Source organism: Anolis carolinensis, unplaced genomic scaffold (assembly GCF_035594765.1).
Source record: "Anolis carolinensis isolate JA03-04 unplaced genomic scaffold, rAnoCar3.1.pri scaffold_19, whole genome shotgun sequence".
NCBI lineage: Eukaryota > Metazoa > Chordata > Lepidosauria > Squamata > Dactyloidae > Anolis > Anolis carolinensis.
This window is the reverse complement of record NW_026943829.1, coordinates 1768203-1795967: the sequence shown is the minus strand read 5'-3', so window position 1 is coordinate 1795967 and position 27765 is coordinate 1768203. Positions and strand designations below refer to the sequence as shown.

At 33.4% G+C, this 27765-nt stretch overlaps 1 protein-coding gene across 1 annotated transcript; it reads left to right on the top strand.

The window, feature by feature from the left end:
- On the top strand, positions 1–27761 carry LOC134294751 (tectonic-like complex member MKS1). Its single transcript, XM_062966401.1, has 9 exons — positions 1–15; positions 2602–2644; positions 2744–2806; positions 5774–5844; positions 5936–6005; positions 25966–26036; positions 26128–26197; positions 27327–27434; positions 27541–27761. Exons 1-9 carry the CDS (start codon positions 1–3, stop codon positions 27759–27761), a joined length of 732 nt encoding a protein of 243 aa, XP_062822471.1.
- Positions 27762–27765: the final 4 nt, after the last annotated feature.

The following is a 27765-nucleotide window of genomic DNA, read 5'->3' as shown; positions in this document are numbered from 1 at the left end:
ATGTGGTGTGATTCGGTCCAGTGGTTTTGTTGTTTACTCCATGGGAATTATGCACATTACATTTTTATATATATATTATATCGTTCTATTATTATTCTATTATTATTGTAGTATATTATCATATTATTACCATTATATTATTATTATTATATTCATTATTCGTGACTACATTGATTCTAGAATAGTGGCCAAATGTGGTGTGATTCGGTCCAGTGGTTTTGTTGTTTACTCCATGGGAATTATGCACATTACATTTTTATATATATTATATCGTTCTATTATTATTCTATTATTCTATTATTATTGTAGTATATTGTGTCTATCCTGCCCTATATAAAGAACTATATAATATACTAGCTGTGCCTGGCCACGCGTTGCTGTGGCGAAGTCTGGTGGTATGGGAAATAAAGTATTGAGGAATTGGTGGTAGTTAAGGTCAAGGGTCCCCTGGGCTGAGTGGGTTGCTAGGAGACCAAGTGAACAGAGCTTAGCCTAACTGGCAGCAATTGGATAAAAGCAATTATTCCTCTCCCTCTAATTAGGACTTTATTTTTCTTTTCTTTTTGTTGTATCAACCTAGAGGCATGGCTGAGGGGTTGTGCTGTCAATTTTCGAGGTTGTGGGGTGTTTACTTTTGTTGTTTTGTCCGCTGCCGTGATGCCATCACTCTTTTATATATATAGAAGACTAGCTGTGCCCGGCCACACGTTGCTGTGGCGAAGTAAAGTATTGAGGAATTGGTGGGGGTTGGTGCTCATCTCCATTTCTAAGCCGAAGAGCCGACATTGTCCATAGACACCTGCAAGGTCATATGGCCAGCATGACTGCATGGAACGCCGTTACCTTCCCACCGGAGCAGTACCTATTCATCTACTCTCATTTGCATGTTTTCGAATTTCTGGGTTAGCAGAAGCTGGGGCTAACAGTGGGGGCTCTCTCCGTTCCCCCAATTCAAACCTGTGGCCTTTCAGTCCAGAAGTTCAGCAGCTCAGCGCTTTAACACGCTGCGCCATCGGGATATTATTTCCTAAAGCTTGTGAATATACAATATTTCTGGGTTTTTTGGGAAGCAAGTATGAATGCTGCAATTGGGGAAAATGATTAGCCTTGCAGCTTTAAAGCCTGGCTGTTTCCTCCCTGAGTGAATTTTTTGTTGGGAGGTGTTAGCTGGCCCAGATTATTTCCTGTCTGGAATTCCCTTGTTTCCAGAGTGGTGTTTGAGATATTTTATGTGCTTCTACTGTCTGTGGCCCTCAGAAAACAGAGGATTTGCCAGACTTTGGCGATGGGAATACTTTGTTGGGAGGTGTTAGCTGGCCCTGATTGTTTCCTGGGTGGAATTCCACTGTTTTCAAAGTGTTGTTCTTTATTTAGTGTTCTGATTGTAGAGATTGTATTGTTCTGTTTTATTATTTATTTAGCCTTCTAACTGGCAGCAATTGGATAAAAACAATCATTCCTCTCCCTCTAATTAGGGCTTTATTTTTCTTTTCTTTTTGTTGTATAAACCTAGAGGCGTGGATGATGGGTTGTGTTGTCAAATTTCGAGGTTGGGGGGCCTGTAGTTTTGTTGTTTTGTCCGCTGCCCTGTCTTCCTATATGGCGGGAGCTGGACTGGATGGCCTTTAGAGGTCTCTTCTGACTATTATGATGATAATGATAATAATAATAATAATAATAATAAAATATTAATGCATAATAATATAGTAGTAATTCTGTCTTCCTATATGGCGGGAGCTGGACTGGATGGCCTTTAGAGGTCCCTTCTGACTGATAATAATAATAATAAATAATAGTAAAAATATTAATGCATAATAATATAGTAGTAATTCTTTCTTCCTTTATGGTGGGAGCTGGACTGGATGGCCTTTAGAGGTCCCTTCTGACTGATAATAATAATAATGAATAATAGTAAAAATATTAATGCATAATAATATAGTAGTAATTCTTTCTTCCTTTATGGTGGGAGCTGGACTGGATGGCCTTTAGAGGTCCCTTCTGACTGATAATAATAATAATAAATAATAGTAAAAATATTAATGCATAATAATATAGTAGTAATTCTTTCTTCCTTTATGGTGGGAGCTGGACTGGATGGCCTTTAGAGGTCCCTTCTGACTGATAATAATAATAATGAATAATAGTAAAAATATTAATGCATAATAATATAGTAGTAATTCTTTCTTCCTTTATGGTGGGAGCTGGACTGGATAGCCTTTAGAGGTCCCTTCTGACTGATAATAATAATAATAATAAATAATAGTAAAAATATTAATGCATAATAATATAGTAGTAATTCTTTCTTCCTTTATGGTGGGAGCTGGACTGGATGGCCTTTAGACTCTTCTTTACCCTTCTGACTCTTAATAATAATAATAATAATAATAATAATAATAATAATAATAATAATAATAATAATAATAAATAATAGTAAAAATATTAATGCATAATAATATAGTAGTAATTCTTTCTTCCTTTATGGTGGGAGCTGGACTGGATGGTCTTTAGAGGTCCCTTCTGACTGATAATAATAATAATAATAATAATAATAATAATAATAATAATAATAATAATAATAGTTGTTGTTTCTTCCCCTCGCAGACGGTTCCTGGCGCTCTCCGTCTGGTTGTGAATGGCGAGATTGGTAAGCGCGGGTCCTCTTGCCCCCCCCCCCCATGCCAAGGAGAAAAGGGGGTCCCGGTCACGCAATCGGGGGGCTTGACCGCCTTCTTGTCTCCCCCAGTTTCGGCCCACGGCTACGAATACGACCACCTCTACGTCCACTTCTTCCTGGAGCTGCCCCGCGGTGAGTGGAGGCGGCCGGGGGGCCATTTGGGGTCTCTTCCAACCCTATTATGTGAACAATAATATTAATAATAATAATAATAATATAATTCTATCTTCCTTTGTGTTAGAAGGAGGTTGGACTAGATGGCCTTTGGGGGTCCCTTATAATGATGTAATAATAACAACAACAAGAATGGACTGGATGACCCTTGGGGTCCCTTCCAACTCTAATAATAATAATAATAATAATAATAATAATAATAATAATAATAATAATAATAATAATAATAATAATAATAAAATTCTATCTTCCTTTGTGTTAGAAGGAGGTTGGACTGGATGGCCTTTGGGGGTCTCTTATAATGATGTAATAACAACAACAATGGACTGGATGACCCTTGGGGTCCCTTCCAACTCTAATAATAATAATAATAATAATAATAATAATAATAATAATAATAATAATAATAATAAAAAAATTCTATCTTCCTTTGTGTTAGAAGGAGGTTGGACTGGATGGCCTTTGGGGGTCCCTTATAATGATGTAATAACAACAACAACAACAATGGACTGGATGGCCCTTGGGGTCCCTTCCAACTCTAATAATAATAATAATAATAATAATAATAATAATAATAATAATAAAAATTCTATCTTCCTTTGCGTTAGAAGGAGGTTGGACTGGATGGCCTCTGGGGGTCCCTTATAATGATGTAATAACAACAACAACAACAACAACAATGGACTGGATGACCCTTGGGGTCCCTTCCAACTCTAATAATAATAATAATAATAATAATAATAATAATAATAATAATAATAATAATAAAATTATATCTTCCTTTGTGTTAGAAGGAGGTTGGACTGGATGGCCTTTGGGGGTCCCTTTCAACTCTAGGAATATAATGATAATGATGATGATAATAATAACAATAATAATAATAATAATAATAATAATAATAAGGGACTGGATGGCCTTTGGGGTCCCTTCCAACTCTAATAATAACGATAATAATAATAATGATGATGATGGTCTGGATGGCCTTTGGGGTCCCTTCCAACTCAAATAATAATGATAATGATAATAATAATAATAATAATAATAATAATAATAATAATAATAATGGACTGGATGGCCTTTGGGGGTCCCTTCCAACTCTAATTATAATAATGATGATGATGATAATAATAATATAATAATAATGATGATGATGGACTGGATGGCCCTTGGGGTCCCTTCCAGCTCTAATAATAATGATAATAGTAATAATAATAATAATAATAATAATAATAATAATAATAATAATAATAATAATGGACTGGATGGCCCTTGGGGTCCCTTCCAACTCTAATAATAATGATAATAATAATAGCAGTAATAATAATAATAATAATAATAATAATAATAATAATAATAATAATAATATTGGACTGGATGGCCCTTGGGGTCCCTTCCAACTCTAATAATAATGATAATAATAATAGCAGTAATAATAATAATAATAATAATAATAATAATAATAATAATAATAATATTGGACTGGATGGCCCTTGGGGTCCTTTTCAACTCTAATAATAATGATAATAATAATAATATTGGACTGGATGGCCATTGGGGTCCCTTCCAGCTCTAATAATATCGCTAATGATAACAATAATAATAATAATAATAATAATAATAATAATAATAATAATAATAATGGACTGGATGGCTTTTGGGGTCCCTTCCAACTCTAATAATAATGATAATAATAATAATATTGGACTGGATGGCCCTTAGGATCCCTTCCAACTCTAATAATAATGATAATGATAACAATAATAATAATAATAATAATAATAATAATAATAATGGACTGGATGGCCCTTGGGGTCCCTTCCAACTCTAATAATAATGATAATAATAATAATATTGGACTGGATGGCCCTTAGGATCCCTTCCAACTCTAATAATAATGATAATGATAACAATAATAATAATAATAATAGTAATAATGGACTGGATGGCCTTTGGGGTCCCTTCCAACTCAAATAAGAATGATAATAATAATAATAGTAATAATAATAATGGACTGGATGGCCCTTGGGGTCCCTTCCAACTCTAATAATAATGATAATAATAATAATATTGGACTGGATGGCCCTTAGGATCCCTTCCAACTCTAATAATAATGATAATGATAACAATAATAATAATAATAATAATAATAATAGTAATAATGGACTGGATGGCCTTTGGGGTCCCTTCCAACTCAAATAAGAATGATAATAATAATAATAGTAATAATAATAATGGACTGGATGGCCCTTGGGGTCCCTTCCAACTCTAATAATAATGATAATAATAATAATATTGGACTGGATGGCCCTTAGGATCCCTTCCAACTCTAATAATAATGCTAATGATAACAATAATAATAATAATAGTAATAATGGACTGGATGGCCTTTGGGGTCCCTTCCAACTCAAATAAGAATGATAATAATAATAATAGTAATAATAATAATGGACTTGGATGGCCCTTGGGGTCCCTTCCAACTGTAGGAATATAATAATGATAATGATAACAACAATAATAATAATAATCGACTGGATGGCCCTTGGGTTCCAACTGTAGGAATATAATGATGATGATGATGATGATGATGATAACAGTGATAATAATAATATTGGACTGGATGGCCCTTGGGATCCCTTCCAACTGTAGGAATATAATAATTATGATAATATAATAATAATAATAATAATAATAATAATAATTATAATAATAATAATAATAATATAGTCATTCTCTCCTCCTCCTTGGCAGGAAAGGGTAAGAGTGGATGGCCTTTGGGGGTCCCTTCCAACTCCCAATAGGATTCTATGCTATTTCCTGTGCCTCTGCCTCATACCTGCAGCCATGTGTGTATCTCTGGCTGCGTGGCCATCTGTCGGGAGGGATTGGGTTGTGCCTTCCGGCTCTCCATGGCTTCTTCCCTTTTAGGCTGGTCCTGCCCGCCTTCGCAGCCGCTCTCCGGAGTGTCCCAGACCTGCGCCACCAAGACCTGCGGATGGGTAGGTTGGGAAAATAATAATAATAATAATAACAATAATAATAATAATAATGTAATTCTTTCTGACTGGTGCGTCTTCCTTTTCTCCCCAGGAGCGGGTGGCCTTTTTCTCCTTCCCGTTCACCCTGGAAGTCTTCTGCAGCCAAGAGGAAGAGGCCGAAGGTGAGTCACAATAATAATAATAACAATCAATAATAATAATAATAATAATAATAATATTTTCGCATCATCCGAAAATACATCACACAGTCATATTTCATATCACATGATTTTGTAATAAGGTGTTGGGTGGAGACGCCAAAGCATAATAATAATAATAATAATATGATGATGATGATGTTGATGATGATGATAGCAAAGTAAAGTATAATAGCAATAAGTATTGAAATATAATAATAATATGTTGTTATTGTTAATATTAATAATATATTAAATCATAACATTATATCATGATGATGATGATGATGATAGCCAAGTAAAGTATAATAGCAATAAGTATTGAAATATAATAATAATATGTTGTTATCGTTAATATTAATAATATAATAAATTATAACCTTATATCATGATGATGGTGATAATAGCAAAGTAACGTATAATAGCAATAAGTATTGCAATATAATAATATATTATTGTTAATATTAATAATAATATAATAAACTGTAACATTATATCATGATGATGGTGATGATGATAGCCAAGTAAAGTATAATAGCAATAAGTATTGAAATAATATGTTATTATTGATAATATTAATAATAATATACTAAATTATAACATATTATGATGATGATAATAGCAAAGTAAAGTATAATAGCAATAAGTATTGATAATAATAATAATAATAATAATAATAATAATAATAATAATAATAAGGTGTTGGGTGGAGACTCCAAAGCATAATAATAATAATGTGTTATTATTGTTAATATTAATAATAATATAATAAATCATAACATTATATGATGATGATGATGATGATGATGATGATAGCCAAGTAAAGTATAATAGCAATAAGTATTGAAATATAATAATAATATGTTGTTGTTGTTAATATTAATAATAATATAATAAATCATAACATTATATCATGATGATGATGATAGCCAAGTAAAGTATAATAGCAATAAGTATTGAAATATAATAATAATATGTTGTTGTTGTTAATATTAATAATAATATAATAAATCATAACATTATATCATGATGATGATGATGATGATAGCCAAGTAAAGTATAAAAGCAATAGGTATTGCAATAGACCAATCCTTGTGTCTGGCAGGGGGGCTTCCGGGGTGGCCGGTGCTGTACTTCGAGGTGTTCTCCTTGGACCTGTGGCAGCGCTCCCGGGTCGAGGGCTACGGCTTCGTGGCTTTGCCGGCCACCCCAGGTGAGCAGGGACGGGGTGGCCCCGGAGTGGCGGGAGGGAGGGAGCGAGCGAGAGAGAGAGAGAGAGAGATTGAGAGAGAGACACGGCCGGTCTTGCCCCCCCCCAGGACCCCATACCGTGAGAGCCCCCACGTGGCGCCCCCTGGAGCTGGGTCCCTGGGCGGAGCTGCAGCGCTTCTTCGTGGGGGGCTCCCCGGAGCTGGAGGACCCGGCCTACGCCCGCCTGCCCCCCACCTTCCAGGGAGACCGGCTCAGCCGATTCGGGTTCCGCACCAAGACCACGGGCACCGTCAGCTTCCGCCTCCACTGCCTCCAGCAGTCCAAGTGAGCCCCCGCTGGGGGGGGGGGGGACGGGGACGGGGGGGGGCAGACCTGGGGGGGGACCCTCTGGGGCAGGCGCCACGGGGAGGGGGGGGGTCCTGGTCCGGAGGTGGAGGGGTCCCCGGGGCCCCCGTCATCAGGACGGCCGGGGGGACCACACGGGGAATCTTCTTCTAGGATGAGAATAATAATAATAATAATAATGTAATAATAACGATGCAATAATAATAATAATGATGTAATAATAATAATGTAATAGTAATAATAATATAATACTGTAATAATAATAATAATAATAATAATAATAATAATAATGTAATAATAAGGATGCAATAATAATGATGATGATGTAATAATAATAATGTAATAGTAATAATAATATAATACTGTAATAATGTAATAGTAATAATAATATAATACTGTAATAATGTAATAATAATAATAATAATGTAATAATAACGATGCAATAATAATAATGATGTAATAATAATAATAATGATAATAATAATGTAATAACGATGCAATAATAATGATGATGATGTAATAATAATAATGTAATAGTAATAATAATATAATACTGTAATAATGTAATAATAATAATAATGTAATAATAACGATGCAATAATAATAATGATGATGTAATAATAATAATAATGATAATATAATAATAATGTAATAATGATGATGATGTCATAATAATAATGTAATAGTAATAATAATATAATACAGTAATAATGTAATAATAATAATAATGTAATAATAACGATGCAATAATAATAATGATGATGTAATAATAATAATAATGATAATATAATAATAATGTAATAATGATGCAATAATAATGATGATGATGTAATAATAATAATGTAATAGTAATAATAATATAATACTGTAATAATGTAATAATAATAATGTAATAATAATAATGATAATGTTATAATAAAAATAATGTAATAATGATGCAATAATGATGATGATGGAATAATAACAATGCAATAATAATACTGATAATAAAAAGAATGTAGTAATAATAGTGATAATGTTATAATAAAAATAATGTAATAATGATGCAATAATGATGATGATGGAATAATAACATTAATAATTAATAATTATTGGGGGGCCCGTCATCAGGACGGCCGGGCGGACCACACGGGGAATCTTCTTCTAGGATGAGATTAATAATAATAATAATAATAATATACTAATGTAGTAATAATAATGTAATAATAACAATGCAATAATAATGATGATGATGTAATAATAATAATATAATAATACTGTAATAATGTAACAATAACAGTGATGATGTAATAGTAATAATGTAATAGTAATAATAATGTAATAATACTGTAATAATGTAATAGTAATAATAATGTAATAATAATACTGTAATAATGTAATAATAATAGTGATAATGTAATAATGATGCAATAACAGTGATGATGTAATAGTAATAATGTAATAGTAATAATAATGTAATAAAAATACTGTAATAATGTAATAGTAATAATAATGTAATAATACTGTAATAATGTAATAGTAATAATAATGTAATAATAATACTGTAATAATGTAATAATAATAGTGATAATATAATAATAATAATAATATTGTAATAATGATGCAATAATAATGATGATGTAATAGTAGTAATGTAATAGTAATAATGTAATAATAATGATGATGTAATAGTAATAATGTAATAGTAATAATAATATAATAATACTGTACTAATGTAATAGTAATAATAATAGTGATAATAATAGTGATAATGTAATAATAATAATATTGTAATAATGATGCAATAATAATGATGATGTAATAGTAGTAATGTAATAGTAATAATGTAATAATAATGATGATGTAATAGTAATAATAATATAATAATAATACTGTACTAATGTAATAGTAATAATAATAGTGATAATAATAGTGATAATGTAATAATAATAATATTGTAATAATGATGCAATAATAATGATGATGTAATAGTAATAATGTAATAGTAATAATAATGTAATAACAACGATAATGTAATAGTAATAATGTAATAGTAATCATAATGTAATAATAATACTGTAATAATGTAATACAGTAGAGTCTCACTTATCCAACACTCGCTTATCCAATGTTCTGGATTATCCAACGCATTTTTGTAGTCAATGTTTTCAATATATCCTGATATTTTGGTGCTAAATTCGTAAATACAGTCATTACTACATAACATTCCTGCGTCTTGAACTACTTTTTCTGTCAAATTTTTTGTCTAACCTGATGTTTTGGTGCTTCATTTGTAAAATCATAACCTAATTTGACGCTTAATAGGCTTTTTCTTAATCCCCCCTTATTATCCAACATATTCACTTATCCAACATTCTGCTGGCCCGTTTATGTTGGATAAGTGAGACTCTACTGTACTTACCTCAGAGATAGCAAAGCTGACAGTTTACCTCACAGCTTATGTACTTACCTCATAGTTCATCGTTTTTGTACTTACCTCATGTACTTACCATATAGTCATTATAGATAGGACTTACCTGATAGTGTACTTACCTCATGTACTTACCATATATAGTTATTATACCTCATAGTTTACCTCAGAGTAAAGTACATGAGGTAAGTCCTAGGCTATGAGGTAAGTACGTAAGCTAGGAGACCAAGTGAGCGGAGCTTAGCCTTCTAACTGGCAGCAATTGGATAAAAGCAATTATTCCTCTCTCTCTCTAATTAGGACTTTATTTTTCTTTTCTTTTTGTTGTATCAACCTAGAGGCGTGGATGATGGGTTGTGTTGTCAAATTTCGAGGTTGGGGGGCTTGTAGTTTTGTTGTTTTGTGGGTCGCCGTGATGCCATCACTCTTTTATATATATAGATTGTATTATTATAGTTCACCCTAGCTGGTACTTACCACATGGGTCATAGTTTAGGTACTTACCTCAAAGAGAGCCGAGCTGATAGTTTACCTCATAGCCTAGGACTTACCTCATGTTCTTACCCTATAGTTATTATACCTCCTAGTTTACCTCACAGCTTATGTACTTACCACATAGTTCATCGTTTTTGTACTTACCTCATAGCCTAGGACTTACCTCATGTTCTTACCCTATAGTTATTATACCTCATAGGTAAGTACCTAAACTATGACCTATGTGGTAAGGACCAGCTAGGGTGAACTATAATAATACAATAGTAACTATAATAATAGAATGACTCTGAAGTAAACTATGAGGTAAGTCCAAGGCTATGATAAGCAATATCTATAATGACTCTGAGGTAAACTATGAGGTAAGTACATAAGCTATGAGGTAAACTATCAGCTTTGCTATCTCTGAGGTAAGTACCTAAACTATGACCTATGTGGTAAGGACCAGCTAGGGTGAACTATAATAATATAATAGTAACTATAATAATAGAATGACTCTGAAGTAAACCTCACAGCTTATGTACTTACCTCATAGTTTACCTCAGAGTAAAGTACATGAGGTAAGTCCTAGGCTATGAGGTAAGTACGTAAGCTAGGAGACCAAGTGAGCGGAGCTTAGCCTTCTAACTGGCAGCAATTGGATAAAAGCAATTATTCTTCTCTCTCTCTAATGAGGACTTTATTTTTCTTTTCTTTTTGTTGTATCAACCTTGAGGCGTGGATGATGGGTTGTGTTGTCAAATTTCGAGGTTGGGGGGCCTGGAGTTTTGTTGTTTTGTGCGTCGCCGTGATGCCATCACTCTTTTATATATATAGATTGTATTATTATAGTTCACCCTAGCTGGTACTTACCACATAGGTCATAGTTTAGGTACTTACCTCATAGTTTAGGTACTTACCTATGATGTATAATAACTATAGGGTAAGAACATGAGGTAAGTCCTAGGCTATGAGGTAAGTACGTAAGCTATCCTCTTGGTAAGTAAGCTGTGTAATAATAATTAAACTATGACCTATGTGGTAAGTACCAGCTAGGGTGAACTATAATAATACAATAGTAACTATAATAATAGAATGACTCTGAAGTAAACTATGAGGTAAGTCCAAGGCTATGATAAGCACTATCTATCTATAATGACTCTGAGGTAAACTATGAGGTAAGTACATAAGCTATGAGGTAAACTATGAGGTATAATAACTATATGGTAGTTTTTTTATATAGTTATAGTAGTTTTTGTAGTCAATGTTTTCAATATATCGTGATATTTTGGTGCTAAATTCGTAAATACAGTAATTACTACATAACATTCCTGCGTCTTGAACTACTTTTTCTGTCAAATTTGTTGTAAAACATGATGTTTTGGTGCTGAATTTGTAAAACCATAACCTAATTGGATGTTTAATAGGCTTTTCCTTGATCAGTCCTTATAATCCAAGATATTCGCTTATCCAAGCTTCTGCCGGCCCATTTAGCTTGGATTAGTGAGACTCTACTGTATATAATAATACTACGAATTATACATAAAATACATAAAACAAATATTATATATATCATACATATTATACATAATAATGCTATGTATTTTATATATATTATAATATAAATAATTTATTTATATACATTTATATTATAATGTATATAATAATACTACACATTATACATAAAACACATAAAACAAATATATATATTATACAGATTATACATAATAATACTATGCATTATATATATTATAGTATAAATATATATTTACTTATACAGTAGAGTCTCACTTATCCAATAATAATAATAATAATAATAATAATAATAATAATAATAATAATAATAATTTTATTCTTATACCCCGCCCCATCTCCCTGATGGGCCAAGCCCGGACAGAACAATATAAAAGCAAAGCAATAAAAACAGATCAATCAACAATAAAAACAAGTCATAAAAAATCACATACAAAAATAAAATGATAAAATCATGGATTGGATTCAAAGGATCTGGGCCAAAAGTGCAAAATATCCAACACTCGCTTATCCAACGTTCTGGATTATTCAACGCATTTTTGTAGTCAATGTTTTCAATATATCGTGATATTTTGGTGCTAAATTCGTAAATACAGTCATTACAACATAACATTACTGCGTATTGAACTACTTTTTCTGTCAAACTTGTTGTAAAACATGATGTTTTGGTGCTGAATTTGTAAAATCATAACCTAATTGGATGTTTAATAGGCTTTTCCTTAATCTCTCCTTATTATCCAAGATATTCGCTTATCCAAGCTTCTGTTGGCCCGTTTAGCTTGGATTAGTGAGACTCTACTGTAGTTATTATACCTCATAGTTTACCTCATAGCTTATGTATTTACCTCATAGTTTACCTCAGAGTCATTATAGATAGATAGTGCTTATTATAGTGCATTATTATTATTATATCGATATTATTACATTATTATTATTATTACATTATTATTATTATATTACAGTATTATTTTTACATTATTATTACTATTACATTATGATTATTACATTATCACTATTATTATTACATTATTACAGTATTATGATTACATTATTATTACTATTACATTATGATTATTACATTATCACTATTATTATTACATTATTACAGTATTATGATTACATTATTATTACTATTACATTATGATTATTACATTATCACTATTATTATTACATTATTAATATTATTACAGTATTATGATTACATTATTATTACTATTACATTATGATTATTACATTATCACTATTATTATTACATTATTACAGTATTATGATTACATTATTATTACTATTACATTATGATTATTACATTATCACTATTATTATTACATTATTAATATTATTACAGTATTATGATTACATTATTATTACTATTACATTATGATTATTACATTATCACTATTATTATTACATTATTAATATTATTACAGTATTATGATTACATTATTATTACTATTACATTATGATTATTACATTATCACTATTATTATTACATTATTACAGTATTATGATTACATTATTATTACTATTACATTATGATTATTACATTATCACTATTATTATTACATTATTAATATTATTACAGTATTATGATTACATTATTATTACTATTACATTATGATTATTACATTATCACTATTATTATTACATTATTAATATTATTAAAGTATTATGATTACATTATTATTACTATTACATTATGATTATTACATTATCACTATTATTACATTATTACAGTATTATTATTACATTATTATTACTATTACATTATTACAGTATTATTACATTATTATTACATTATTAATATTACATTATTAAAGTATTATGATTACATTATTATTATTACTTATTACTTACTTACTTATTATTATTACTATGTACTTACCTCATAGCCTAGGACTTACCTCATGTTCTTACCCTATAGTTATTATACCTCATAGGTAAGTACCTAAACTATGAGATAAGTACTGTAGTCTGTCTGTGCAATTTTCTTTATTATTATTATTATTATTATTATTATTATTATTATTTGCGTGCTCCTTTTCCAATACATTTGCAGGTTTGTGATCCCACCAGTTATTTACTGCTGGGAGGTGGTCCTTGAGGCATAAGTTCCAATGAATCCTTTGGGCCACGTAGTTGTGCCTCTGTTTGTAGTCTGTCTGTGCAATTTTCTTTATTATTATTATTATTATTATTTGCGTGCTCCTTTTCCAATACTTTTGCCAGTTTGTGATCCCACCAGTTCTTTGCTGCTGGGAGGTGGTACTTGAGGCATAAGTTCCAATGAATCCTTTGGGCCATGTAGTTGTGCCTCTGTTTGTAGTCTTTCTGTGCAATTTTCTTTATTATTATTATTATTATTTGCGTGCTCATTTTCCAATACTTTTGCAGGTTTGTGCTCTTCGGCTTAGAAATGGAGATGAGCCCCAACCCCCAGAGTCAGGCATGACTGGACTTAACGTCAGGGGAAAACCTATACATTTACCTATATATTACATGTAATATGACTAATAATATTGCAGCATGATAGCATGGTACAATATAATATAATATTATATAATGCTCATATTGTGCTATGCTAATGATATAATAACATAATACAATATAATAATAATAATAATACACTATTATTACATGTAATATGACTAATACTCTTGCAGTATGATGGCATGGTACAATCTATATATATAAAAGGGTAATGAAATTTCGGCCTCGGACAAAACAACAAAACGACACATCCCAGAAACACTAAACTTGGCAGCACAACCCATCATCCACGCCTCTACGTTCATACAACAAAAAGGAAAGAAAAATAAAGTCCTAATTAGAGGGAGAGGAATAATTGTTTTTATCCAATTGCTGCCAGTTAGAAGGCTAAGCTCCGCTCACTTTTTATTTCGTGTCAAAAGCATTGCATAAATAAATACATTTTAAAATGATGAAAAAAAAGGAAATCGCAAGCACCTAAATAGTTTTAGCCCACTTGGTCTCCAAGCAACCACTCAGCCCAGGGGAAGGCAGAGTTAGGCCTCACTTAGGCCTCTTCCACACTGCGTATAAAATACAGATTATCTGATTTTAACTGGATTATATGGCAGTGTAGACTCAAGGCCCTTCCACACAGCTATATAACCCATTTACAATGGACTTAATGTCTGGGGAAAACCTTTACTCTTTACCTTAACTACCACCAGTTCCTCAATACTTTATTTCCCAGACCACCAGACGCGTGGCCGGGCACAGGTAGTATCTATATATATAAAAGAGTGATGGCATCACGGCGACGCACAAAACAACAAAACTACAGGCCCCCCAACCTCGAAATTTGACAACACAACCCATCATCCACGCCTCTAGGTTGATACAACAAAAAGAAAAGAAAAATAAAGTCCTCATTAGAGAGAGAGGGATAATTGCTTTTATCCAATTGCTGCCAGTTAGAAGGCTAAGCTCCTCCAACTTGGTCTCCTAGCAACCCAATAAAAAATAATAAAAAACACTAAAAAATAATTTAAAACACTAAAAATTAATACAATAAAATACTATAATACCAGAAAATAACTAAAAATAATACAAGAAAATAATAAAATATATTATATTCTTATCCTTTTTCTTATCCTTTTCTCACCCCGAGTTTTAACTGAGTATTTGTGCGGCCTGCCCTGTTATATTGCTCTTTGGATTTTGTGTTGTACTGTATATGATTCTTTATTGTATTGTTGTAATTGTATTATGATATGTTGTTTTTATATTTTGTTATATTGTATTTTTCCCGGGCATGGCCCCATGTAAGCCGCCCCGAGTCCCCATTGGGGAGATGGTGGCGGGGTATAAATAAAGTTTTATTATTATTATTATTATTATTATTATTATTATTATTATTATTATTATAAATAAAAAAATAACTTACAATCAAATTAATTTAAAAAATGCAAATAAAGTCAAATAAAAATTACACAACAATTTTTAACCAATACCACCACCACTTTGCCACAGCAACGCGTGGCCGGGCACAGCTAGTATCTATATATATAAAAGAGTGATGGCATCACGGCAATTCACAAAACAACAAAAGTACAGGCCCCCCAACCTCAAAATTTGACAACACAACCCATCATCCACGCCTCAAGGTTGATACAACAAAAAGAAAAGAAAAATAAAGTCCTAATTAGAGGGAGAGCAATAATTTTTTTTATCCAATTGCTGCCAGTTTAGAGGGCTAATCTCTGCCCACTTGGTTGCCTAGCAACCAAGGGACAGCCAGGTCTCAGTTAGGGGACAGGCAGACTTAGGCTTCACTTAGGCTTCTTCCACAGATTATCTAATTTGCACTGGATTATATGGCAGTGTAGACTCAAGGCCCTTCCACACAGCTATATAACCCATTTATAATGTTATATTATCTGCTTTGCACTGGATTATCTTGACTCCACAATGCCATATAATCCAGTTCAGTGGGCATTTTATACAGCTGCTCCAGTTCTAAGCAGATAATATAAGATTATCAATATAGAGTAGAGTCTCACTTATCCAACGTAAACAGGCCGGCAGGATAAGTGAATATGTTGGATAATAAGAAGGGATTCAGGAAAAGCCAATTAAACATCAAATTAGGTAATCGTTATACAAATTAAGCACCAAAACATCATATTATACAACAAATTTGACAGAAAAAGTAGTTCCATGCGCAGTAATGCTATGTAGTATTTACAGTAGAGTCACACTTATCCAACACTCGCTTATCCAACGTTCTGGATTATCCAACGCATTTTTGTAGTCAATGCTTTCAATATATCGTGATATTTTGGTGCTAAATTCATAAATCCAGTAATTTCTGCATAGAATTACTGTGTATTGAACTACTTTTTCTTCCAAATTTGTTGTCTAACATGATGTTTTGGTCCTTAATTTGTGAAATCATAACTTACTTTGATGTTTAATAGGCTTATCCTTAATCCCTCCTTATTATCCAACATATTCGCTTATCCAACATTCTGCCGGCCCGTTTATGTTGGATAAGTGAGACTCTACTGTACTGTATTTACAAATTTACCACTAAAATATCACAATGAATTTAAAACACTGACTACAAAAACATTGATTATGAAAAGGCAGACTGCGTTGTATAAGCGAATGTTGGATAAGTGAGATTCTTCTTTAATATGAAATAATTACTGGGATAGAATAATGCAGAACAATATAATCTCTAAAACCAGGACAGTAAATAAACAGGGGAATTCCACACAGGAAACAATCGGGGCCAGCTAACACCTCCCAACAAAGTATTCCCATCATCGAAGTCTGGCAAATCCTCTGTTTTCTCAGGGCCACAGACAGTAGAAGCACATAAAATATCGCAAACACCACTCTGAAAACAAGGGAATTCCAAACAGGAAACAATCAGGGCCAGCTAACACCTCCCAACAAAAAATTCACTCTGGGAGGAAACAGCCAGGCTTTAAAGCTGCAAGGCCATTACATCCTAATCATTTTTCTTAATTGCAGCATTCATACTTGCCTCCAACAAACAAACAAAAAACAATCAGAAATATTGTATATTCACAACCTTTAGGAAATAATATCCCCTGATGGCGCAGCGTGTTAAAGCGCTGAGCTGCTGAACTTCTGGACTGAAAGGCCGCAGGTTTGAATTGGGGGAGCGGAGAGAGCCCCCACTGTTTAGCTCCAGCTTCTGCCAACCCAGAAGTTCAAAAACATGCAAATGTGAGTGCATCAATAGGTACTGCTCCGGCGGGAAGGTAACGGCGCTCCATGCAGTCATCCCACATGACCTTGGAGGAGTCTACGGACAACGCCGGCTCTTCGGCTTAGAAATGGAGATGAGCACCAACCTCCAGAGTCAGACACGACTGGACTTAATGTCTGGGGAAAACCTTGACCCTTGACCTTAACTACCACCAATTCCTCAATACTTTATTTCCCAGAACACCAGACTTTGCCACAGCAACGCGTGGCCGGGCACAGCTAGTATATTATATATATTATGAACTTGCACACTGAAAGGTAATTTGTAAGCTACTCTGAGTCCGCTTCGGGGTGACAAGGGCGGGATAGAAATGTTGCAAACAAACAAACAAATAAATAAATAATAGTTTAGGCTGAGTAATTGGCAGTAATTGAGTTCTACCAGTTTGGGGCCACTGCCAAAGGGATCTAACTGGGGAGAGTTTGTTGTATGTCTTTGGGCTTGTATACGGGGGGGGGGGGGGGGGGGGGGGTCTTTTGAGAGGCAAGTCCAGTCCGGCTTGTGAGCCTTGTTCCTTCCTCCCTGTGTCCTCCCAGCACGGCCAGAAGGTGACCACGGCGGCCGAGGAGAAGCCCTCCTTCCTGGCCGAGCGCATGGCCAACGTCCGGCGGAGGCGGCAGGAGCGCAGGCCCAGGTCGGTCCTTGCTTGCCCCTCTCGTCCTTCTTTCTTTCTTTCTTTCTTTCTTTCTTATTTATTTATTTGTTTTTATTTGCGACATTTATATCCCGCCCTTCTCACCCCGAAGGGGACTCAGGGCGGTTTACAAGTATATATACATCTATATATATAAAAGAGTGATGGCATCACGGCGACGCACAAAACAACAAAACTACAGGCCCCCCCCAACCTCGAAATTTGACAACACAACCCATCATCCACGCCTCTAGGTTGAGACAACCAAAAGCAAAGAAAAATAAAGTCCTAATTAGAGGGAGAGAAATAATTGTTTTTTATCCAGTTGCTGCCACTTAGAAGGCTAAGCTCTGCCCACTTGGTCTCCTAGCAGCCCAGTGTTAATAAAAGAATTAAAAATAAAATAAATACAAATAATACAATAAAAAATAATTAAAAAAACACTAAAAAATTAATACAATAAAATACTATAATAACAGAAAATAACTAAAAATAATACAAGAAAATAATAAAATATAATAAATAAAAATATAACTTACAATAAAATTAATTTAAAAAATGCAAATAAAGTCAAAGAAAAATTACACAACAATTTTTAACCAATACTTTTTCTGCCAAATTTGTTGTCTAACATGATGTTTTGGTGCTTCATTTGTAAAATCATAACCTAATTTGATGTTTAATAGGCTTTTCCTTAATGCCTCCTTACTATCCAACATATTCGCTTATCCAACATTCTGCCGGCCCGTTTAGCTTGGATAAGTGAGACTCTACTGTAGTATTAGTAATATTGCATGTAATATAAATATACAATTATAATAGTGAATTATAATTATTATTACATTGTATTACATCATAATATTATTAATATTACATATATATACAATGTATTATAATATTAGTATAGTATAATATTATTATAGATCATTTTATCATTAAATTGATACAGGAGACATGGTGGGAAGATGTCTTTCTTTCTTTCTTTCTTTCCACCTCCCCTTACCTCCCTGCCTGCTCTTCCGCGCAGGGAAGGGCCGTTGACGTCCCGCATCGTGACGTGGGAGCCCTCGGAGGAGTTCGTCAAGAGCAGCCACGTCCTCCGCACCCCCCTCCAGACCATGTACATCATGGCCGACCTCGGCCCCTCCGGCAGGTCAGCCAGCCCTCCTCATCCCGGAGTATATTATCATATTATTACCATTATATTATTATTATTATATTCATTATTCGTGACTACATTGATTCTAGAATAGTGGCCAAATGTGGTGTGATTTGGTCCAGTGGTTTTGTTGTTTACTCCATGGGAATTATGCACATTACATTTTTATATATATATTATATCGTTCTATTATTATTCTATTATTATTGTAGTATATTGTCATATTATTACCATTATATTATTATTATTATATTCATTATTCGTGACTACATTGAGACTAGAATAGTGGCCAAATGTGGTGTGATTTGGTCCAGTGGTTTTGTTGTTTACTCCATGGGAATTATGCACATTACATTTTTATATATATATTATATCGTTCTATTATTATTCTATTATTATTGTAGTATATTGTCATATTATTACCATTATATTATTATTATTATATTCATTATTCGTGACTACATTGATTCTAGAATAGTGGCCAAATGTGGTGTGTTTTGGTCCAGTGGTTTTGTTGTTTACTCCATGGGAATTATGCACATTACATTTTTATATATATATTATATCGTTCTATTATTATTCTATTATTATTGTAGTATATTATCATATTATTACCATTATATTATTATTATTATATTCATTATTCGTGACTACATTGATTCTAGAATAGTGGCCAAATGTGGTGTGATTCGGTCCAGTGGTTTTGTTGTTTACTCCATGGGAATTATGCACATTACATTTTTATATATATATTATATCGTTCTATTATTATTCTATTATTATTATAGTATATTATCATATTATTACCATTATATTATTATTATTATATTCATTATTCGTGACTACATTGATTCTAGAATAGTGGCCAAATGTGGTGTGATTCGGTCCAGTGGTTTTGTTGTTTACTCCATGGGAATTATGCACATTACATTTTTATATATATTATATCGTTCTATTATTATTCTATTATTCTATTATTATTGTAGTATATTGTGTCTATCCTGCCCTATATAAAGAACTATATAATATACTAGCTGTGCCTGGCCACGCGTTGCTGTGGCGAAGTCTGGTGGTATGGGAAATAAAGTATTGAGGAATTGGTGGTAGTTAAGGTCAAGGGTCCCCTGGGCTGAGTGGGTTGCTAGGAGACCAAGTGAACAGAGCTTAGCCTAACTGGCAGCAATTGGATAAAAGCAATTATTCCTCTCCCTCTAATTAGGACTTTATTTTTCTTTTCTTTTTGTTGTATCAACCTAGAGGCATGGCTGAGGGGTTGTGCTGTCAATTTTCGAGGTTGTGGGGTGTTTACTTTTGTTGTTTTGTCCGCTGCCGTGATGCCATCACTCTTTTATATATATAGAAGACTAGCTGTGCCCGGCCACACGTTGCTGTGGCGAAGTAAAGTATTGAGGAATTGGTGGGGGTTGGTGCTCATCTCCATTTCTAAGCCGAAGAGCCGACATTGTCCATAGACACCTGCAAGGTCATATGGCCAGCATGACTGCATGGAACGCCGTTACCTTCCCACCGGAGCAGTACCTATTCATCTACTCTCATTTGCATGTTTTCGAATTTCTGGGTTAGCAGAAGCTGGGGCTAACAGTGGGGGCTCTCTCCGTTCCCCCAATTCAAACCTGTGGCCTTTCAGTCCAGAAGTTCAGCAGCTCAGCGCTTTAACACGCTGCGCCATCGGGATATTATTTCCTAAAGCTTGTGAATATACAATATTTCTGGGTTTTTTGGGAAGCAAGTATGAATGCTGCAATTGGGGAAAATGATTAGCCTTGCAGCTTTAAAGCCTGGCTGTTTCCTCCCTGAGTGAATTTTTTGTTGGGAGGTGTTAGCTGGCCCAGATTATTTCCTGTCTGGAATTCCCTTGTTTCCAGAGTGGTGTTTGAGATATTTTATGTGCTTCTACTGTCTGTGGCCCTCAGAAAACAGAGGATTTGCCAGACTTTGGCGATGGGAATACTTTGTTGGGAGGTGTTAGCTGGCCCTGATTGTTTCCTGGGTGGAATTCCACTGTTTTCAAAGTGTTGTTCTTTATTTAGTGTTCTGATTGTAGAGATTGTATTGTTCTGTTTTATTATTTATTTAGCCTTCTAACTGGCAGCAATTGGATAAAAACAATCATTCCTCTCCCTCTAATTAGGGCTTTATTTTTCTTTTCTTTTTGTTGTATAAACCTAGAGGCGTGGATGATGGGTTGTGTTGTCAAATTTCGAGGTTGGGGGGCCTGTAGTTTTGTTGTTTTGTCCGCTGCCCTGTCTTCCTATATGGCGGGAGCTGGACTGGATGGCCTTTAGAGGTCTCTTCTGACTATTATGATGATAATGATAATAATAATAATAATAATAATAAAATATTAATGCATAATAATATAGTAGTAATTCTGTCTTCCTATATGGCGGGAGCTGGACTGGATGGCCTTTAGAGGTCCCTTCTGACTGATAATAATAATAATAAATAATAGTAAAAATATTAATGCATAATAATATAGTAGTAATTCTTTCTTCCTTTATGGTGGGAGCTGGACTGGATGGCCTTTAGAGGTCCCTTCTGACTGATAATAATAATAATGAATAATAGTAAAAATATTAATGCATAATAATATAGTAGTAATTCTTTCTTCCTTTATGGTGGGAGCTGGACTGGATGGCCTTTAGAGGTCCCTTCTGACTGATAATAATAATAATAAATAATAGTAAAAATATTAATGCATAATAATATAGTAGTAATTCTTTCTTCCTTTATGGTGGGAGCTGGACTGGATGGCCTTTAGAGGTCCCTTCTGACTGATAATAATAATAATGAATAATAGTAAAAATATTAATGCATAATAATATAGTAGTAATTCTTTCTTCCTTTATGGTGGGAGCTGGACTGGATAGCCTTTAGAGGTCCCTTCTGACTGATAATAATAATAATAATAAATAATAGTAAAAATATTAATGCATAATAATATAGTAGTAATTCTTTCTTCCTTTATGGTGGGAGCTGGACTGGATGGCCTTTAGACTCTTCTTTACCCTTCTGACTCTTAATAATAATAATAATAATAATAATAATAATAATAATAATAATAATAATAATAAATAATAGTAAAAATATTAATGCATAATAATATAGTAGTAATTCTTTCTTCCTTTATGGTGGGAGCTGGACTGGATGGTCTTTAGAGGTCCCTTCTGACTGATAATAATAATAATAATAATAATAATAATAATAATAATAATAATAATAATAGTTGTTGTTTCTTCCCCTCGCAGACGGTTCCTGGCGCTCTCCGTCTGGTTGTGAATGGCGAGATTGGTAAGCGCGGGTCCTCTTGCCCCCCCCCCCCATGCCAAGGAGAAAAGGGGGTCCCGGTCACGCAATCGGGGGGCTTGACCGCCTTCTTGTCTCCCCCAGTTTCGGCCCACGGCTACGAATACGACCACCTCTACGTCCACTTCTTCCTGGAGCTGCCCCGCGGTGAGTGGAGGCGGCCGGGGGGCCATTTGGGGTCTCTTCCAACCCTATTATGTGAACAATAATATTAATAATAATAATAATAATATAATTCTATCTTCCTTTGTGTTAGAAGGAGGTTGGACTAGATGGCCTTTGGGGGTCCCTTATAATGATGTAATAATAACAACAACAAGAATGGACTGGATGACCCTTGGGGTCCCTTCCAACTCTAATAATAATAATAATAATAATAATAATAATAATAATAATAATAATAATAATAATAATAAAATTCTATCTTCCTTTGTGTTAGAAGGAGGTTGGACTGGATGGCCTTTGGGGGTCTCTTATAATGATGTAATAACAACAACAATGGACTGGATGACCCTTGGGGTCCCTTCCAACTCTAATAATAATAATAATAATAATAATAATAATAATAATAATAATAATAATAAAAAAATTCTATCTTCCTTTGTGTTAGAAGGAGGTTGGACTGGATGGCCTTTGGGGGTCCCTTATAATGATGTAATAACAACAACAACAACAATGGACTGGATGGCCCTTGGGGTCCCTTCCAACTCTAATAATAATAATAATAATAATAATAATAATAATAATAATAATAAAAATTCTATCTTCCTTTGCGTTAGAAGGAGGTTGGACTGGATGGCCTCTGGGGGTCCCTTATAATGATGTAATAACAACAACAACAACAACAACAATGGACTGGATGACCCTTGGGGTCCCTTCCAACTCTAATAATAATAATAATAATAATAATAATAATAATAATAATAATAATAAAATTATATCTTCCTTTGTGTTAGAAGGAGGTTGGACTGGATGGCCTTTGGGGGTCCCTTTCAACTCTAGGAATATAATGATAATGATGATGATAATAATAACAATAATAATAATAATAATAATAATAATAAGGGACTGGATGGCCTTTGGGGTCCCTTCCAACTCTAATAATAACGATAATAATAATAATGATGATGATGGTCTGGATGGCCTTTGGGGTCCCTTCCAACTCAAATAATAATGATAATGATAATAATAATAATAATAATAATAATAATAATAATAATAATAATGGACTGGATGGCCTTTGGGGGTCCCTTCCAACTCTAATTATAATAATGATGATGATGATAATAATAATATAATAATAATGATGATGATGGACTGGATGGCCCTTGGGGTCCCTTCCAGCTCTAATAATAATGATAATAGTAATAATAATAATAATAATAATAATAATAATAATAATAATAATAATAATGGACTGGATGGCCCTTGGGGTCCCTTCCAACTCTAATAATAATGATAATAATAATAGCAGTAATAATAATAATAATAATAATAATAATAATAATAATAATAATAATATTGGACTGGATGGCCCTTGGGGTCCCTTCCAACTCTAATAATAATGATAATAATAATAGCAGTAATAATAATAATAATAATAATAATAATAATAATAATAATAATAATAATATTGGACTGGATGGCCCTTGGGGTCCTTTTCAACTCTAATAATAATGATAATAATAATAATATTGGACTGGATGGCCATTGGGGTCCCTTCCAGCTCTAATAATATCGCTAATGATAACAATAATAATAATAATAATAATAATAATAATAATAATAATAATAATGGACTGGATGGCTTTTGGGGTCCCTTCCAACTCTAATAATAATGATAATAATAATAATATTGGACTGGATGGCCCTTAGGATCCCTTCCAACTCTAATAATAATGATAATGATAACAATAATAATAATAATAATAATAATAATAATAATAATGGACTGGATGGCCCTTGGGGTCCCTTCCAACTCTAATAATAATGATAATAATAATAATATTGGACTGGATGGCCCTTAGGATCCCTTCCAACTCTAATAATAATGATAATGATAACAATAATAATAATAATAATAGTAATAATGGACTGGATGGCCTTTGGGGTCCCTTCCAACTCAAATAAGAATGATAATAATAATAATAGTAATAATAATAATGGACTGGATGGCCCTTGGGGTCCCTTCCAACTCTAATAATAATGATAATAATAATAATATTGGACTGGATGGCCCTTAGGATCCCTTCCAACTCTAATAATAATGATAATGATAACAATAATAATAATAATAATAATAATAATAGTAATAATGGACTGGATGGCCTTTGGGGTCCCTTCCAACTCAAATAAGAATGATAATAATAATAATAGTAATAATAATAATGGACTGGATGGCCCTTGGGGTCCCTTCCAACTCTAATAATAATGATAATAATAATAATATTGGACTGGATGGCCCTTAGGATCCCTTCCAACTCTAATAATAATGCTAATGATAACAATAATAATAATAATAGTAATAATGGACTGGATGGCCTTTGGGGTCCCTTCCAACTCAAATAAGAATGATAATAATAATAATAGTAATAATAATAATGGACTTGGATGGCCCTTGGGGTCCCTTCCAACTGTAGGAATATAATAATGATAATGATAACAACAATAATAATAATAATCGACTGGATGGCCCTTGGGTTCCAACTGTAGGAATATAATGATGATGATGATGATGATGATGATAACAGTGATAATAATAATATTGGACTGGATGGCCCTTGGGATCCCTTCCAACTGTAGGAATATAATAATTATGATAATATAATAATAATAATAATAATAATAATAATAATAATAATTATAATTATAATAATAATAATATAGTCATTCTCTCCTCCTCCTTGGCAGGAAAGGGTAAGAGTGGATGGCCTTTGGGGGTCCCTTCCAACTCCCAATAGGATTCTATGCTATTTCCTGTGCCTCTGCCTCATACCTGCAGCCATGTGTGTATCTCTGGCTGCGTGGCCATCTGTCGGGAGGGATTGGGTTGTGCCTTCCGGCTCTCCATGGCTTCTTCCCTTTTAGGCTGGTCCTGCCCGCCTTCGCAGCCGCTCTCCGGAGTGTCCCAGACCTGCGCCACCAAGACCTGCGGATGGGTAGGTTGGGAAAATAATAATAATAATAATAACAATAATAATAATAATAATGTAATTCTTTCTGACTGGTGCGTCTTCCTTTTCTCCCCAGGAGCGGGTGGCCTTTTTCTCCTTCCCGTTCACCCTGGAAGTCTTCTGCAGCCAAGAGGAAGAGGCCGAAGGTGAGTCACAATAATAATAATAACAATCAATAATAATAATAATAATAATAATAATATTTTCGCATCATCCGAAAATACATCACACAGTCATATTTCATATCACATGATTTTGTAATAAGGTGTTGGGTGGAGACGCCAAAGCATAATAATAATAATAATAATATGATGATGATGATGTTGATGATGATGATAGCAAAGTAAAGTATAATAGCAATAAGTATTGAAATATAATAATAATATGTTGTTATTGTTAATATTAATAATATATTAAATCATAACATTATATCATGATGATGATGATGATGATAGCCAAGTAAAGTATAATAGCAATAAGTATTGAAATATAATAATAATATGTTGTTATCGTTAATATTAATAATATAATAAATTATAACCTTATATCATGATGATGGTGATAATAGCAAAGTAACGTATAATAGCAATAAGTATTGCAATATAATAATATATTATTGTTAATATTAATAATAATATAATAAACTGTAACATTATATCATGATGATGGTGATGATGATAGCCAAGTAAAGTATAATAGCAATAAGTATTGAAATAATATGTTATTATTGATAATATTAATAATAATATACTAAATTATAACATATTATGATGATGATAATAGCAAAGTAAAGTATAATAGCAATAAGTATTGATAATAATAATAATAATAATAATAATAATAATAATAATAATAATAATAATAATAAGGTGTTGGGTGGAGACTCCAAAGCATAATAATAATAATGTGTTATTATTGTTAATATTAATAATAATATAATAAATCATAACATTATATGATGATGATGATGATGATGATGATGATAGCCAAGTAAAGTATAATAGCAATAAGTATTGAAATATAATAATAATATGTTGTTGTTGTTAATATTAATAATAATATAATAAATCATAACATTATATCATGATGATGATGATAGCCAAGTAAAGTATAATAGCAATAAGTATTGAAATATAATAATAATATGTTGTTGTTGTTAATATTAATAATAATATAATAAATCATAACATTATATCATGATGATGATGATGATGATAGCCAAGTAAAGTATAAAAGCAATAGGTATTGCAATAGACCAATCCTTGTGTCTGGCAGGGGGGCTTCCGGGGTGGCCGGTGCTGTACTTCGAGGTGTTCTCCTTGGACCTGTGGCAGCGCTCCCGGGTCGAGGGCTACGGCTTCGTGGCTTTGCCGGCCACCCCAGGTGAGCAGGGACGGGGTGGCCCCGGAGTGGCGGGAGGGAGGGAGCGAGCGAGAGAGAGAGAGAGAGAGATTGAGAGAGAGACACGGCCGGTCTTGCCCCCCCCCAGGACCCCATACCGTGAGAGCCCCCACGTGGCGCCCCCTGGAGCTGGGTCCCTGGGCGGAGCTGCAGCGCTTCTTCGTGGGGGGCTCCCCGGAGCTGGAGGACCCGGCCTACGCCCGCCTGCCCCCCACCTTCCAGGGAGACCGGCTCAGCCGATTCGGGTTCCGCACCAAGACCACGGGCACCGTCAGCTTCCGCCTCCACTGCCTCCAGCAGTCCAAGTGAGCCC

Coding starts and splice junctions, on each gene's coding strand:
- LOC134294751 (XM_062966401.1), top strand. Junction 2,807..5,773: donor CTTCCTGGAGCTGCCCCGCG/GTGAGTGGAGGC, acceptor CTTCCCTTTTAG/GCTGGTCCTGCCCGCCTTCG. Junction 5,845..5,935: donor CCACCAAGACCTGCGGATGG/GTAGGTTGGGAA, acceptor TTTTCTCCCCAG/GAGCGGGTGGCCTTTTTCTC.